At 49.3% G+C, this 16,499-nt stretch overlaps 1 protein-coding gene across 3 annotated transcripts in view; it reads right to left on the reverse strand.

Moving 5' to 3' along the window:
- Positions 1 to 13,598, reverse strand: part of LOC123770505 (transcriptional activator Myb) — a 51,513-nt gene extending 37,915 nt beyond the window's left edge. For 2 of the 3 annotated variants that reach the window (XM_045762446.2, XM_045762445.2), the window contains exons 1-3: positions 13,427 to 13,597; positions 2,323 to 2,482; positions 1,256 to 1,399 (exon numbers count right to left, since the gene is read on the reverse strand). In XM_045762446.2, the coding sequence (XP_045618402.2) occupies positions 1,256 to 1,399; positions 2,323 to 2,482; positions 13,427 to 13,449 (327 nt within the window). In that variant the 5' untranslated portion in view covers positions 13,450 to 13,597. Of the gene's footprint in view, positions 1 to 1,255; positions 1,400 to 2,322; positions 2,483 to 13,426 lie in introns of all 3 variants that reach the window. The other variant, XM_045762444.2, reaches the window with a different exon arrangement.
- Positions 13,599 to 16,499: the final 2,901 nt, after the last annotated feature.

Genomic DNA, 16,499 nt, shown 5'->3' on the forward strand with positions numbered 1-16,499 from the left:
AAACAACCCCCCCCCTTCCTCCACACGCTGACAAACCCCTGACCAATGAGGCTGTGCGTGTTAGCAGCCCCCACAACCCGTAAGATCAATTCATGCGTCAAACCCTTCAACCTTGGCTTCAGCAACACATTTGTGCTAGTGTGTTGCGGAAGTCAGGTGTTGCAGACTCTTCCCGCAGGAGCCAAACGCCCACTTTGGGGACTCGAACCCCGGCAAGCACAAACCCCGCCTCTCAATTCATGCCGCATGAAATGGTCAGGTATTTTAGGCCCAGCCGCCATCTTCCTCTCCCGCTCTTGTGCCTATGAGACAAGGTTCAAGGAAGCCCAAGGAAGCCCAGAAGGTAAAGTAGGGTCAAGAAGGAGAGAAGAGAGAGGAGAGGAGAGGCAGGAGAGGGAAGCAAATGAACAATAGAGACCCGATATTAACAAAGGAAGACTTCCGGACAATTGCACAACATTGTGTAATGGTTCGTTCTGTGTGTGTCTGTCTCTCTCTGTGTCTGTCTGTCAGCTGTGCGTGTTCCTGGTGGGGAGAGAGGAGGTTCAGGGTTCAGCACACAAGGTGGAGGACACGGTTCATGGTTCAGCACACAAGGTGGAGGACACGGTTCATGGTTCACAAGGCCGGGAGTGTACACCAGTGGTGATCACATTCCTGTCTTCCAGTCATAACTCTTTACAAGTGCTGGCAGACGCCAGAGGAGGAACCCGTAGCTCTTGTAACTTCCCATCACACCTCCAGCAGGTTAATGTATTACACATTTATAACCTGATGCATCAGCGTCTTCCACGGCTGACCTGCCGTCTCGCCAAGACTGTAACAGTCTGCCACTAGGCCTACAGGCCTCTCAAGGAAGGGTGGTACACTAAGCTGGAACCAATTACCCAACAGTTGGCATTCTTGCACACAGGTGGGTACAGGAACAGACGATGTTAATGCTTCATTTGCGCTCACATGCTGGCAGCATAGGCCTACACTGTGGGGGCCCTACATAGGCCCAGACAGAAGCCTGCTACAGGGTGGTTTATCCAGCGGAGTTAAACAAGGTAGGCCTACATAGTATAGGTATCATAACTGAGACAATCTAAGCTAATACACCATAAGATCCAATACCGAACCAATCATGTGATTACAATCATGATAATTAAGGTGTTTGTAACTAAGTCTATGTATACTCTACTATGTATACGGAGCGATACATTACTACCCAGTACCTCCAGTAGCGGGTGAAGAAGAAGAAGAAGACACTAACCTCTTTGGTCCAAGGACCCTTGACCAGTTCAGGGTTGACCACCTTGTGCCACCGTTGTTGACACTGGACGTCGTTACGGTCAAGGAAGCAGCCAGCGATCACTTCCCACTTCTCCCCGTGTTGTTCCAGCAGCGACTTCAGCTTCTGTAGACACGCACAGCTACTCTTAGTACTTGTACACACGCACAGCTACTCTTAGTACTTGTACACACACACAGGCACTCTTAGTACTTGTACACACACACAGGCACTCTTAGTACTTGTACACACACACAGGCACTCTTAGTACTTGTACACACACACAGGCACTCTTAGTACTTGTACACACACACAGGCACTCTTAGTACTTGTACACACACACAGGCACTCTTAGTACTTGTACACACACACAGGCACTCTTAGTACTTGTACACACACACAGGCACTCTTAGTACTTGTACACACACACAGGCACTCTTAGTACTTGTACACACACACAGGCACTCTTAGTACTTGTACACACACACAGGCACTCTTAGTACTTGTACACACGTACACACTACCTGGGTCAGTGTACACACACACACACACACACCAGTGTCAATAACATGAAATAGCAGTAATACTGAATCCCCAGTAACCCTGACTTGACAGCTGCTGCTGACCTGACAGCTCTGTGATGGTCTGACCGAGCCCAGCTGGGCCTTTGACAGCTGCTGACCCCGTCTGAGGGGGGCAGTTGACCCTTAGTTACCCATGTTGCTCTTGACCCCTGACCCCCCCCCCCCTGTCACATGGTAGCCTTAAATATACCTTCTGAAACCCTTAAATCCATCTTAATCTTCACACACACACACACACACACACACACACACACACACACACACACACACACACACACACACACACACACACACACACACGGGGTGACCCAGGAAGTGTGTATATATATAAATACTAATTACCAGGATGGATCAAAATACCTCTTTCATATGTGTGTATTCTCTTGTTCAGACTGTCCCCCTGATTACGTCCCTAGATGACCCGCCTGACCTCTAGGTGACCCCTAGTGACCCCTGGTGACGTACCTCGTCCTCGTCTTTGGTCCAGCGGCCCTTGTTGACGTGCTTCTTGAGCCTGACGCCGGAGGTGGAAGACGGTAGGTCGTCCTCGAGGGAGGACGACTCGTCGATCTCGTACTCTTCGTCAGTAAGCTCGTCGTTAGAGCACCACTCGTCGTCCGCGTTACTGCGTGACAGTAAGGGAGAAGGGAGACATGATTACTACATACAAACTTCTCAGGGAGAATTAATAGGGTACATACAGACAGTTTAACACAGGTGGAACTCCACTACCTACAGCGACCACCACTACCACCACCACCTACAGCGACCACCACTACCACCACCACTACCTACAGCGACCACTACCACCAGCGACCACCAGAGCATCACAAGGTATTCCGGTCATCTGAAATCGATTTACGAGAGGGACAAAAGGCGAAGCTCACCCGCCTCACCTGCCTGTCTATAGGCGTCACCTGAACCTTCTCTTCCCTCCCTATATCCTGCCAATATATAGTCAGCCTGCCAGCCTGCCAGCCTGGCCACTAGTCAGTCAACCAGCCTGCCTGTCAGCCTGGCCACTAGTCAGTCAACCAGCCAGCCTGCCTGCCTGGCCACTAGTCAGTCAACCAGCCAGCCTGCCTGCCTGGCCACTAGTCAGTCAACCAGCCTGCCTGTCAGCCTGTTCACTAGTCAGTCAACCAGCCTGCCTGTCAGCCTGTTCACTAGTCAGTCAACCAGCCAGCCTGCCTGCCTGGCCACTAGTCAGTCAACCAGCCTGCCTGTCAGCCTGTTCACTAGTCAGTCAACCAGCCTGCCTGTCAGCCTGTTCACTAGTCAGTCAACCAGCCTGCCTGTCAGCCTGTTCACTAGTCAGTCAACCAGGTTGCAAACACTGTCACACATTCCAAAGTCCGTAATGTGAAAATAATCTAAAAAAAACTCCAGTATGTTCAACCAATTCAATGTCTAGGGACGTGATAAATGGTTCCCTAAAAAACTGTGTGAGAGGCATATGGGAAGGCGGGCGTCGCAGACCTGGACGCCTGCAGGAGGGACTCGCATCAGGGGCGGGAAGGGACTATGCTACACCAAGGTCACGGTGATAGAAGGGCGGGTGGAGAGTCAATAGGGGAGTGAGGGGAAAGGGGAGAGAATAGGGGGACACACACTGGGAGGGGAAGGAGAGAGATATAGCGAGAGACAGGCCTGAGTGATCAGGTCCCCCCTCAACCCCAACTCTGTCCCTGGAACTAGCGACGGGGTAGGAACCATAGGCACACAACAGTTGAGAGGCGGGACCAATGAGCCAGAGCTCAACCCCCACAAGTACAACAGGACCATCACAGCTCCACAACACGCCAGCCAGCATAAGAAATATTGCCGGAACAAAAGTGAACTTTAAGAAGCCATTAACAAGTTTCTCCAACAAGTACCGGACCAACCGGACTGTAGTGGATATGTGCAACTGTGGCCCGCGCCAAGCAACAGTCTGCTGGACCATATTGTCAAGGATTCCAGGATCCCAGGGCGAACTTGGGAACACAAGTGGCGGAACCCCATCTTCAGGTAAGCCTAATAATTAAACGACAATAGTGTGGGGGTTGAGAGGCGGGACCAAAGAGCCAGAGCCCAACTAGGTGAGTACTAGCACATGCCACACACACACACACAGTCAGGACCATATGCCCCATACCGCGTGTATATATCACTTGTATTATGACAGCGTACCATATAGGTGTATGTGTAGTTACCATGGCCCGGTGCCCCCATACACCACCCCTACACCACTACCATACAGTAGGCAGGACATACAGCACCAGGCACTAATGTAAGAGGTGTTCCGTGTAGCGGGGTGGGACAGGTGGTGGTGGAAGAGGACCCTCCCATCCCCCTCTCCCATGCCAGCCTCCAGAACAACACACCTGGCAGACCCATGGTACTAGTCCCCGACAAGTCAGGCTACTTTACACCCTCCGTCACCTCTACCCAAGGCTCTCTCTCCTCCCAGCCGGTCTGGACCATCAAACCTGCCGGCTGGAACATGGGGAATAAGGCGGGGAACTATCCCCACATGTTCCCCACCCTCCACGTCATCTCTCCATTCTACCACACGTCTCCCTCTTATCCACTTCCTTTCCATACAGTTTCCCTGCCCATGGCACCACCATCTCTTGACAACAGATACAAGGCTCTTCCCACCTGATGTGAGCGCCGGAGCTGTCTTGTGTGCGTACACACACACACCTCTCAAGATTCCCACACTACGTACACGTACAACCAGGAGAGTACGTACAACCCCTCGCCACACCAGGGGCGCCACTGGAGCGCCTGGTGTACCACCAGGAGCCAGATTCACGAAGGAGTTACACAAGCACTTACGAACGTGTCCATCTTTCCTCAATCTTTGACGGCTTTGGTTACATTTATTAAACAGTTTACAAGCATGAAAACTTGCCAATCAACTGTTGTTATTGTTATAAACAGCCTCCTGGTGCTTCGGAGCTCATTAACTGTTTAATAATTGTAAACAAAGCCGCCAAAGATTGAGAAAGGATGGACAGGTTCGTAAGTGCTTGCGTAAGTGCTTCGTAAATGGCTCCAGGAGACTAACCAGGACATATAGGTAGCCCTACTACCTACCCAGGATAGGTAGTGAGAGCCTACCTACTAGGCTCTGGGTAGGTAGTACTAGTAACCCCACTACCTACCCTACCCAGGGTAGAGGCCCCCCCCCAGCCTCACCACCAGTACCTGGGGGTACCCACACATGTACCCAGGAATGTCCCCAACCCCACCACTTTCTCCCCCTCCTAATGACACTTGGTGTTATTTAAATATGACCGACCCCCCACTTTCCCATATCGCCCCCTCCCCCCCCAGTATCTCCCTATACCCCCCCCCCCCCCTCTTCATGAGAGGTACAAGAGAGACCAGCGAAATGACTGAAGGCAGAACAGTTTAGACATCAATCATTAAGACATTGCAACCCGTTCTCGCAAATTTAATAAGTCAATATTGACTTATTAGTCGCGTGCATAGGTGAGATACTAAACATAATAGTTTCCCTTGAAAAGCTTCATAGAAAACACCGACCTTACCTAACCTTAGTATGTTAAAATAAGCATCTTATAGCTTCGTAATTACAATTGCTACTTAACCTATTATAGGTATAGGTTAGGTAATAATTGTAATTACGAAGCAATAAGATGCTTATCTTAACATACTAAGTAGGTTAGGTAAGGTCGGTGTTTGTTATGAAGCTTTTCAAGGGAAACTATTATGTTTAGTATGTCACCTATGCACGCGACTAATAAGTCAATATTGACTTATTAAATTTGCGAGAACGGGTTGGACATTGACACCGGACAACCAGGTACAAGTTATCGCAGACTACTGGGACAAAACTTAATCCTTCTCCCAGTACCACCACCACTACCACCACCACCACCACTACCACCACCACCACACACCGTGACTGAGACACCAAGACAAAACACGGGACAGAGAGAGGAGAACCTCCGGGACACACCAATGAATAAGTAAGCCACAGAATAGATGAATGGAGAGCAGAGTACACGCGCGCCTGTCAAAGGGTAGAGATAGACGGATGTACAGAGTAACCATACACGCAAAATTGAAAGATGACAGGACGGGGTTGACCATGTGAGACAGCAGAGCTGACCAACTCAAAGGTGGAGAAACACCAGCTTCCTGAGTATGGATGAGACGGCCCCTGCTGGCGCCCCACACACACTGTAAATGTTACAACGTCAGTAGGTTCCAGCAGCCCCTAGCGCCCCTGTTGCAGCCCCTAGTGTGGTGGTGAACAAGCAGGGGCGCAGGAAGGTGGGTGTAGAGAGATAATGGGAGCCACAAGAACAGAGGGAGGTGGGGCAGGAGTCAGCAGGGGGCGGCGTTGTCTCATTCATAGACCACCAACGAAACCCACACCACACACACACACCAGATTTAAAGCCCACTACCACCACCACCCAAACACTACCATCATGCCCATTACCACCACCACCACCCACTACCAACATGCCCACCGTAGGCACCACTACCCCCCCCCCCCCACCAGTGGTGTTCCACTGGCACCCATGTACACTAACCTTCCCTACACCTGTTGCTTCACCCACCACCACAACACATGTATCAGCCCCACACTTGACAACACTCCAATCAGTGCCCAACCGCTTCCCTCCCCGGCACTATGCCTATCCCACCATACCCCGTCCGGTAATTACAATGGCACCACAACGACCAACAATAGGACATTGTCATATTATAACAATATACAAGTATATAATCTGTGGATTATATAGACCAGTTGACGAGAGGCGAGGAGGCGGCGGGACCCAGGAGCCAGAGTACAACCCCAGCAAGCACAATTACAGGAGTTACTCCTCGGGTAACTACCAGTTCCACCTGGCCTGTGTTATTCATGACCAATACTGGTATATTGTTGTTACACTACGGGTTATACACACGTGCCCCCCCCCTCACGTACACCAACACGTGCACCACCACCTGGGAGGAGGAGGGTGCACGTGGTGGTCCCACCGGGTCCTGGGTAGGCCTACTGTAGGCCGTGTGAACAACATGCCCCCCACCCCCCAACCACACAGCCTGGGCAAGAAGCCACTCCACTACCCTACCCTGTGCCCCACACACACACACATGCCCACCTCCACTTGGCAGTCTCCAAGCATTAGATCCCACCACGCTCCCTCACCCCAGCAAATGGTAGGCCGGACAAGGAACCATATGGCAGATCCAACCGCTCTGGTCACACACCTGGCAGTCATATCACACCCAACATGTTCCTCAAGCTCAGTTCTCCGGGCTCACCATAGCCCGTGCTACTAGCAACTTTTTGTTCCAGGTAGCCAATCTTTAACAACAACACATCAACTGCAGCTAGGTATTTAAGGCTGACCAATATAAGTGAGAAAGGGAGGTGGGACCTGCTGCATGGGTAACAGCTTCTCCTCCATATCAACCTACCGTGGCTTTACGCCCTGGAGAAGCCACTCCAGACCGACAACCAGAGCCCAACTCCACATTCTTTTGAGACATGGATGCTAACAATGTAGATTAGAGTGGAGAGCAGAGCAGCTCAAGTCCAAGGACTCGACAGGACTGCTGGCAGACATTCGACAAGCGATACACGAGACAGGACTTGAGGACTTACAAGCGCTGTGAAGTATGAACCAACGAGGTCATTACCTCCAGCTAAACTACACACCTTCAAGAGCCTATCTGACAACGTCGGGATTAACTCTCACAAGGAAGTCCACTGCGACAAGGCAGACCCCAAGAGCCACTCGCCCCGCCCCAGCCTGTAAGCACCATTGGGCAAGCACAGATGTGCACCCCACCTTACACAGGTGTGTGTGCAACCCTTCTCCACAGGTGTAGAGATGTACACACAGTGAAGTGAGCGACAAGTGCAGGCTCCCTGACCACAGGTGTTGGTGTGACCACCCGCCGTCACCTGGAGCAGTTAGTGACCTGCTCCTCGACCACCGCCACACCTTCTCTAACCACTACCACCACTAACTACCACCAGGAGTGAACATCGGAGCTCCACCACACAACCAGCCGCCGCCACAAGGGGAATATTACCAGGGTATTAGAGGCAAGAGCGCCAGCTGAACTTGCCAAGTGCTACGGGATCACCATAGCCCGTGCTACTTTGAACTTTTGTTCCCAGTAGCTGAATCTATAACAGGTGGTGTTGCAAGTGGAGGGTGGGCAAGTCTCCGTGGTACAGTGGAAAAGTATTCGCCCGCCGCTTCCCAAGCGCTTTGGCCTGGGTTCGTATCTTGGCCGGGGAGGATTGACTGGGCGCCAGTCCTTAACTGTACCCATCCGTTCACCCGGGACGATCACGTTTCGGTCCGTCCTGGACCATTCTCACAATCAACTTGAGAATGGTCCAGGACGGACCGAAACGTGGTCGTCCCTTCACCTTCTAGCGTGTGGTCTGGTCAAGATATTAGATACATCTTTAATTACAAACGAAGACTATTCATATACACACATGGTGTGGAGAGATGGTGTTGACACACGCTGATAACCCCATCAAGATGGGGTTATCAGCGTTAACACATACACACACTAGGACTTTAACCCTGGCCAGATGTAACCCGACCCGGACCACAAGTATACTCATTGTACTCTACTGCTGGACATCTCTGGCCTCCAAACTTATACCCCAAACCTTTCACAGATACCCAGAGTGGCGGCGTGACCTGTGCAGCAAGGACCATACTCGCCCCCTACTGGCTCAACCAACATCTTAGCCCCAACAACACTCAGGTTGTCGCACCAAAACACTAATCAGTAGTGGACCAATTTGACAGCCGCCAACTGCTTTATCACCACCACCGCCACAGTTATCGCCACAATTTTTTCCGGTTGTGGAGAGGTGAGGGGGATGGTGGGGGTAGAGGATGGGGGTAGAGGATGGGGGCTAGCCCCCCCCCCCCCGCACCGCCATCCCTTCCACGGCGACTCGCCAATAGCAAAGATGGAGACGAGTCTACTCTAGACCCTACACCTGGTTGATGGGGTTCTGGGAGTTGTTCCCAAGCCCGGCCCGAGGCCAGGCTTGACTTGTGAGAGTTTGGTCCACCAGGCTGTTGCTTGGAGCGGCCCGCAAGGCCCACATACCCACCACAGCCTGGTTGGTCCGGCACTCCTTGGAGGAAACAATCTTAGTTTCCTCTTGAAGTCACCTGCTTGTAATTACGTAATGACAGTCCCCGCCCGCTGGTCCAAGACGCTGCCCCATCACCATATGAGGATAACACAGGATCACACCAAGATAACACAGGCGCCACAGGATCACACTAAGATAACACAGACGTCACAGGATCACACCAAGATAACACAGGTGACAACAGGATCACACCAAGATAACACAGGTGCCACAGGATCACACCAACGCCATTAACAGAGAACACCAAATGCTCCCCAGAGCAGGACAAGTGACCTTGGGTATACACTACCGTGACAACCCAGACATATTGTCCAAAGGTGTGGCAAGGTATTCACTGGGGATCCCAACACTGCCACCCATCATAATACATTGTATTTGGGCATCAACCCTCCCCCCCCCTCCCCCAACGTCAAAATATAATGTACAATGAAATCATAGCGACTAGCAAAGTTGATGGGGATGGCACGTTTTCTAGTAAGGGGTCCCCTGTTAGGTTAGGTTCGGGCAAATGTAGTTCATTTTTGTAAAGCCATCCAAGTGTTTAGGTAGTACTTATAGTAAGCATGTTGTTATCTTGAGATGATTTCGGGGCTTTAGTGTCCCCGTGGCCAGGTCCTCGACAACTCACTAACACCCAGGTACCTATTTTACTGCTAGGTAATAGGGGCATAGGGTGAAAAACTCTGCCCATTGTTTCTCGCCGGCGCCTGGGATCGAACCCGGGACCACAGGATCACAAGTCCAGTGTGCTGTCCGCTCGGCCGACCGGCTCCCTTGTACTCACCTAGTTGTGTTTGCGGGGGTTGAGCTCTGGCTCTTTGGTCCCGCCTCTCAACCGTCAATCAACAGGTGTACAGATTCCTGAGCCTATCGGGCTCTATCATATCTACACTTGAAACTGTGTATGGAGTCAGCCTCCACCACATCACTTCCTAATGCATTCCATTTGTCAACCACTCTGACACTAAAAAAGTTCTTTCTAATCTCTCTGTGGCTCATTTGGGCACTCAGTTTCCACCTGTGTCCCCTTGTGCGTGTTCCCCTTGGATCATTGTATCATTGTACGTGTATAATGACGTAATGGACAATTACACAAAGAGGAATATGGACAAACTAATGTTTTGTATTCATGTTGCTAGTAAAACGATTATCCTACTCCTAATATGGTATATATGTGCTACACTAGGCCTGGGAATGTGGGGGGGGGGGAGTAGACACTCCTGCCCCCCACCTGGTCTCTGACCAACAGGCCTGGTCAGAGACCGGGCCGCGGGAACCTTGGCCCCCCGAATCAACGCAAGGTAATTCCTCCCCCCTCGTATTTGTGAAGGCCAACATCCCTACAATGAAGCAGTGAATACAATAGCAACATTCCCGCACTACAGTAATACTACAACACCCCCACAATACAGCAGTACACCACCACAACAACACAATACAGCAGTACACCACCACAACACAATACACCAGTACACCACAACAACACAATACAGCAGTACACCACCACAACACCCCCACAATACACCAGTACACCACCACAACAACACAATACAGCAGTACACCACCACAACACCCCCACAATACACCAGTACACCACCACAACAACACAATACACCAGTACACCACCACAACAACACAATACAGCAGTACACCACAACAACACAATACAGCAGTACACCACCACAACACAATACAGCAGTACACCACCACAACAACACAATACAGCAGTACACCACAACAACACAATACAGCAGTACACCACCACAACACCCCCACAATACACCAGTACACCACCACAACAACACAATACACCAGTACACCACAACAACACAATACAGCAGTACACCACCACAACACAATACAGCAGTACACCACAACAACAACACAATACAGCAGTACACCACCACAACACCCCCACAATACAGCAGTACACCACCACAACAACACAATACAGCAGTACACCACCACAACAACACAATACAGCAGTACACCACCACAACAACACAATACAGCAGTACACCACCACAACAACACCACAATACACCAGTACACCACAACACAATACACCACCACAACAACACAATACAGCAGTACACCACAACAACACAATACAGCAGTACACCACAACACAATACAGCAGTACACCACAACAACACAATACAGCAGTACACCACAACAACACACTACAGCAGTACACCACAACACAATACACCACCACAACAACACAATACAGCAGTAGTACACCACAACAACACAATACAGCAGTACACCACAACAACACAATACAGCAGTACACCACAACACAATACAGCAGTACACCACAACAACACAATACAGCAGTACACCACAACAACACACTACAGCAGTACACCACAACAACACAATACAGCAGTACACCACAACACAATACAGCAGTACACCACAACAACACAATACAGCAGTACACCACAACAACACACTACAGCAGTACACCACAACAACACACTACAGCAGTACACCACAACAACACACTACAGCAGTACACCACAACAACACAATACAGCAGTACACCACAACAACACACTACACCAGTACACCACAACAACACAATACAGCAGTACACCACAACAACACAATACACCAGTACACCACAACACCACCCCCACAATACAGAAGTACACCACAACAACACCCCCACAATACAGAAGTACACCACACCACCACCACAATACAGCAGTACACCACCACAACAACAATACACCACAATACAGCAGTACACCACAACACCACAGTACAGCAGTACACCACCACAACACACCACAATACAGCAGTACACCACCACAACAACAATACACCACCACAATACAGCAGTACACCACCACAACAACAATACACCACCACAATACAGCAGTACACCACCACAACAACAATACACCACAGTACAGCAGTACACCACAACACCACCACAATACAGCAATAAACCACCACAACAACAACAATACACCACCACAATACAGCAGTACACCACCACAACAACAATACACCACAGTACAGCAGTACACCACAACACCACCACAATACAGCAATAAACCACCACAACAACAATACACCACCACAATACAGCAGTACACCACCACAACAACAATACACCACAGTACAGCAGTACACCACAACACCACCACAATACAGCAATAAACCACCACAACAACAATACACCACCACAATACAGCAGTACACCACCACAACAACAATACACCACAGTACAGCAGTACACCACAACACCACCACAATACAGCAATAAACCACCACAACAACAATACACCACCACAATACAGCAGTACACCACAATACCACTATCTGTTAACATCAGGTCTTGCTACAATATTTACACGTAGTGTCACCAGCAACCTCAGGCTCCCCTGCCCTATGCTCCTCTCACACGCCAATAACCAGTTACAACACGCACACAAAACAGGTAAATGTGTGTGTGTGTGTATGTCGAGGTTTAGCAACACACAACTGGGGGTTGATCTCACCAGACCTGTCCCCCTCAAGCCTCACATTGAAATGATATCATCATCGGCGTATGCAAACTGGCGAACATATGAACTACCTTCAGGAACTTATGTTAGGAATCTTTCAGAATTGTGTATACCACACATGTCAGACCATTACTGAAATATGCAGCTCCAGCATGGAGGCCACATCTAGTCGAACACAAAATGAAGTTAGAAAAGGTTCAGAGGTATGCCACAGGCTAGTCTTCCAGCTGTGAGAGATGAGGAAAGATTACTGGAACTGAACCTCACGACAGTAGACGACAGAGTTAGGGGAGACATGATCACTACCTACATAATTCTCAAGAGAAAGTGTTTAACACTAGTGGCACACGAACCAGGGGACACAGGAGGAAACTGAGTACCCAAATGAGCCACAGAAACATTAGAAAGAATTTTATTTCAGTGTGGGAGTAGTTAACAGATGGAATGCATTAGGCAGTGATGTGGTGGAGGCTGACTCCATACACAGTTTATAATATAGATATGATAGAGCCCAATAGGCTCAGGAACCTGTACACCAGCTGCCAGACAGGTGAGAGGCGGGACCAGAGAGCCAGAGCTCAACCCTCACCAGCACAAGGTGAAGACAACCATCCCGGAGCCTCCGTCCCCCGACACTTCCTGTCACCTCAAAACAAACCTTCACAAAATCTTGCCTACACCGCCCGGACCTCCCCCCAGGGGCCAGTATACGCCACAATACACCACGAGGGAGGCGCCATACGCCACATATACACCCAATATACGCAGCAAGGAACACCAGGAGAGAGACAAACATTTCCCCCATACAAGCTTGAGGTGGTGAAGCCAGCGCTCAGCTGATCTCCCACGTCAACACCTATTACCGCCCCTTACTCACCTCTGGGTGCTGCTCTGCGACATTATTCCCGCTCGGGTCAGATCACTACCATATTAGATAGCAGTCATAATCATACAGGCTCGGCCTGGCACCGTTTTACCACTTAAAATCCGAAAAGAGTGTAGGAGCCGCGCGCGTCGCCGCCACTCCACTCAGAACAACATGGCGCTTGTATTTTGGCGCCCAAACCTGTGGGTGGTGGGAGCCGTCCGCTGATTGGCTCCTACTGCGCACCCAACCCTGCGCATCCTCCCCACATTTTATCCCCCCATCACCCCGCCTTGTGCACCCATCCATTTATTCTCCTTCCTGCATCATCGCTGACGATTCCCCATCGCTACAAACATAGCCTCATCCCCCATCCCCACCATCCTTGGTGTCTATCAACCATCCACCCCATCCTACCTCAAAATTCCCCCATTTTCCCCCTTACACAACACAAATTCCCCCACCCATTCCCACACCTCTTCCCTATCACCCCCTCTACCTCCCCCACCCTATGACAAATATCCCCCCGTCCCCCACCCCCAAGTGAGGCGCATCATTGGAACACCCTTAATGACGGACTTCTAAAACATTGTAAATATTCATCGCGAAATGCAAGTGTTCGCCTTTCAAACAAATTTATTTATGAAGCCACATTGGGTTTATTAGAGTACATAGCACTGATGTTCTTATATTCTTGTATAGTCACTAACACGCATAGCGTTTCGGGCATATATTAAACTGCAGAATGTAATTAAACAGTTCTTGAATACAGTACTTATAATATAATATGTATAAACAATGACATTCTCTTGTCAAGAATTACCATTTATACAAAAAAAATGTATAAAAATGGAATATAGCAAACATTTTGTAAAAGTCTGCTATAAATCATAATTTAGCAGTCAATCATTCAGTTCTAATTGTACAACAAAATAAAAATTATATTAACACTTCCTCTTTTGCTTGAATAAATGATTGTAATTCACAATTCCATTTATATTGAAGGTGGTGATGGAGAGAGGGTACCATTTAACCCACTAAATTACACATTTTTATATATATAAAATGTGCAAGTGTGCCTCGGATACAGTCCCCAGGATAAGGTCGAAGGTCAGACAAGCCAGCAAGGTCAACTGGGTCATGCTCTTATGAACAGATGTGACAATTATTGGTTTGTATTTATATACAAAAACGGTACAATGGGTTGGAAGAGAACATAATATCTGTGTTCTTACATTCTTGCAAAGTTGCTCATGCTCTCAGTCATTAGGGCAAATGGGGGGGGGGGACTTAACAAGCCGCCGGCTTCCTGTCCTCGTCGAGGATAGTATTAGTAGCCCTCAGGTAAATTCAGGTAAATGCCCTTGCACAAATCTCAGGCAAATCTTTCTAGTCATACTTTTACCACTACTATAGTCATACTTTCTGAAATTTACAAAAAGGATTGATCAATTGGCCTCTTCATTGTCATGAGAAAGGCATTTAATACTGTAAACCATAACTATCTCTTATGTAAACTTCACCACTATGGAATCCGAGGCCTCACCCTGAACTATATTCCATCATATCTACATGACAGACGCCAACATGTAACCAGCAGTGACATTACTCTTTGCTGGAGATCAGTACTCCAGCGAGATGAAGAGCAGGGGTCGCGACCTGACCCCAGCACCTGTACTCTGCTGCAGGTCCAGGTCATGTCGGCACCAGTGATGTCATGTCAACTCTAGCAAGGATACAGTCATGGGATAGACCAGTGATGCTGCTGCCTCGTGTTGGTGTAGAGGTTCCTAGAGGTTGACAAGCTAGCCGAAGCAGTCACCTGCCACACATCCCACCCAAGGTACAGCAAACACAATTAGGGGAATACACTGACAGTTGAGAGGCGGTCCCAAAGAGCCAGAGCTCAACCCCCGCAAGCTCAACTAAGGAAGTACATGGTCCAAGAGCTTCATCAGCATTACCATAATGAAATAGCAACAGCTGTTAGTGACGAGGTCATTTTCTCAAACTAATATTCTCCATAAATTGTAAACTAGACTGATGCAGAGGAACTAGTGCAAGGATCACTGGACCTTACATAGCCTCTTACGTCATCTTTAACCTGTCTTAACTACCTGACCTTACCTGCTGGGTTAAACAGGTGTTATGCTGCCACCAGGAGGGTACATGGAGCCAGGGAACGCTGCCCAACGGTTACGGCTAAACGGACCTACAGTCTGGTAAAATATCAAGAAGCAGATTTGAAGCCTAACTGAAATTAATGTTGGTCCTTAACACCTCATGATACCCTTCCTAATACTTCCCCGTGTCGCCAGGGGCTTCAAACATGGTCCAAGTGACACCACACATGTAGCACGTATATTATGCCAATAATATACTGGCTACAATGTAGCCAGTATATTTTGGGATAATCTAGATGGAATGGTAAAGATTAAGCAACCCAAGAGGTGGCACGGGCATGACTAGCCCGTAAGGGATAATCTACTCGCTACACACATTACATATCCCACCACTAATGCTATAATTACCCCGCCCCATGACCTGGCATAGTCTCAGAGGAAGGAAAAGGGGGGGGGGGATTATGGAGCAACAATAACACGTCACGGAAGGTAGCAGGAGACTGGTGTACATGGCGATTGATTGATTGATGAAGATTAAGCCATCCAAAAGGTGGCACGGGCATGAATAGCCCGTAAGTGATGGCTCTTTTGAGCCATTACCAGTATCAAGAGCTGATACTGGAGATCTGTGGAGGTGCGACTGCACCCTGCGTGATGGGAGATGTCTCCCGTGGTGTACATGAGATTGATTGATTGATTGATGAAGATTAAGCCACCCAAGAGGTGGCACGGGCATGAATAGCCCGTAAGTGGTGGCCCTTTCGAGCCATTACCAGTATCAAAAGATGATACTGGAGATCTGTGGAGGCGCAACTGCACCCTGCGTGACGGGAGATGTCTCCCGGACCAAGTGGTGACCAAATGGTGTGTACATGAGATGATGATGATGAAGATTAAGCCACCCAAAAGGTGGCACGGGCATGAATAGCCCGTAAGTGGTGGCCATTTTAAGCCATTACCAG

The sequence above is a fragment of the Procambarus clarkii genome, chromosome 46 (assembly GCF_040958095.1).
Source record: "Procambarus clarkii isolate CNS0578487 chromosome 46, FALCON_Pclarkii_2.0, whole genome shotgun sequence".
In the NCBI taxonomy this organism is placed as follows: domain Eukaryota; kingdom Metazoa; phylum Arthropoda; class Malacostraca; order Decapoda; family Cambaridae; genus Procambarus; species Procambarus clarkii.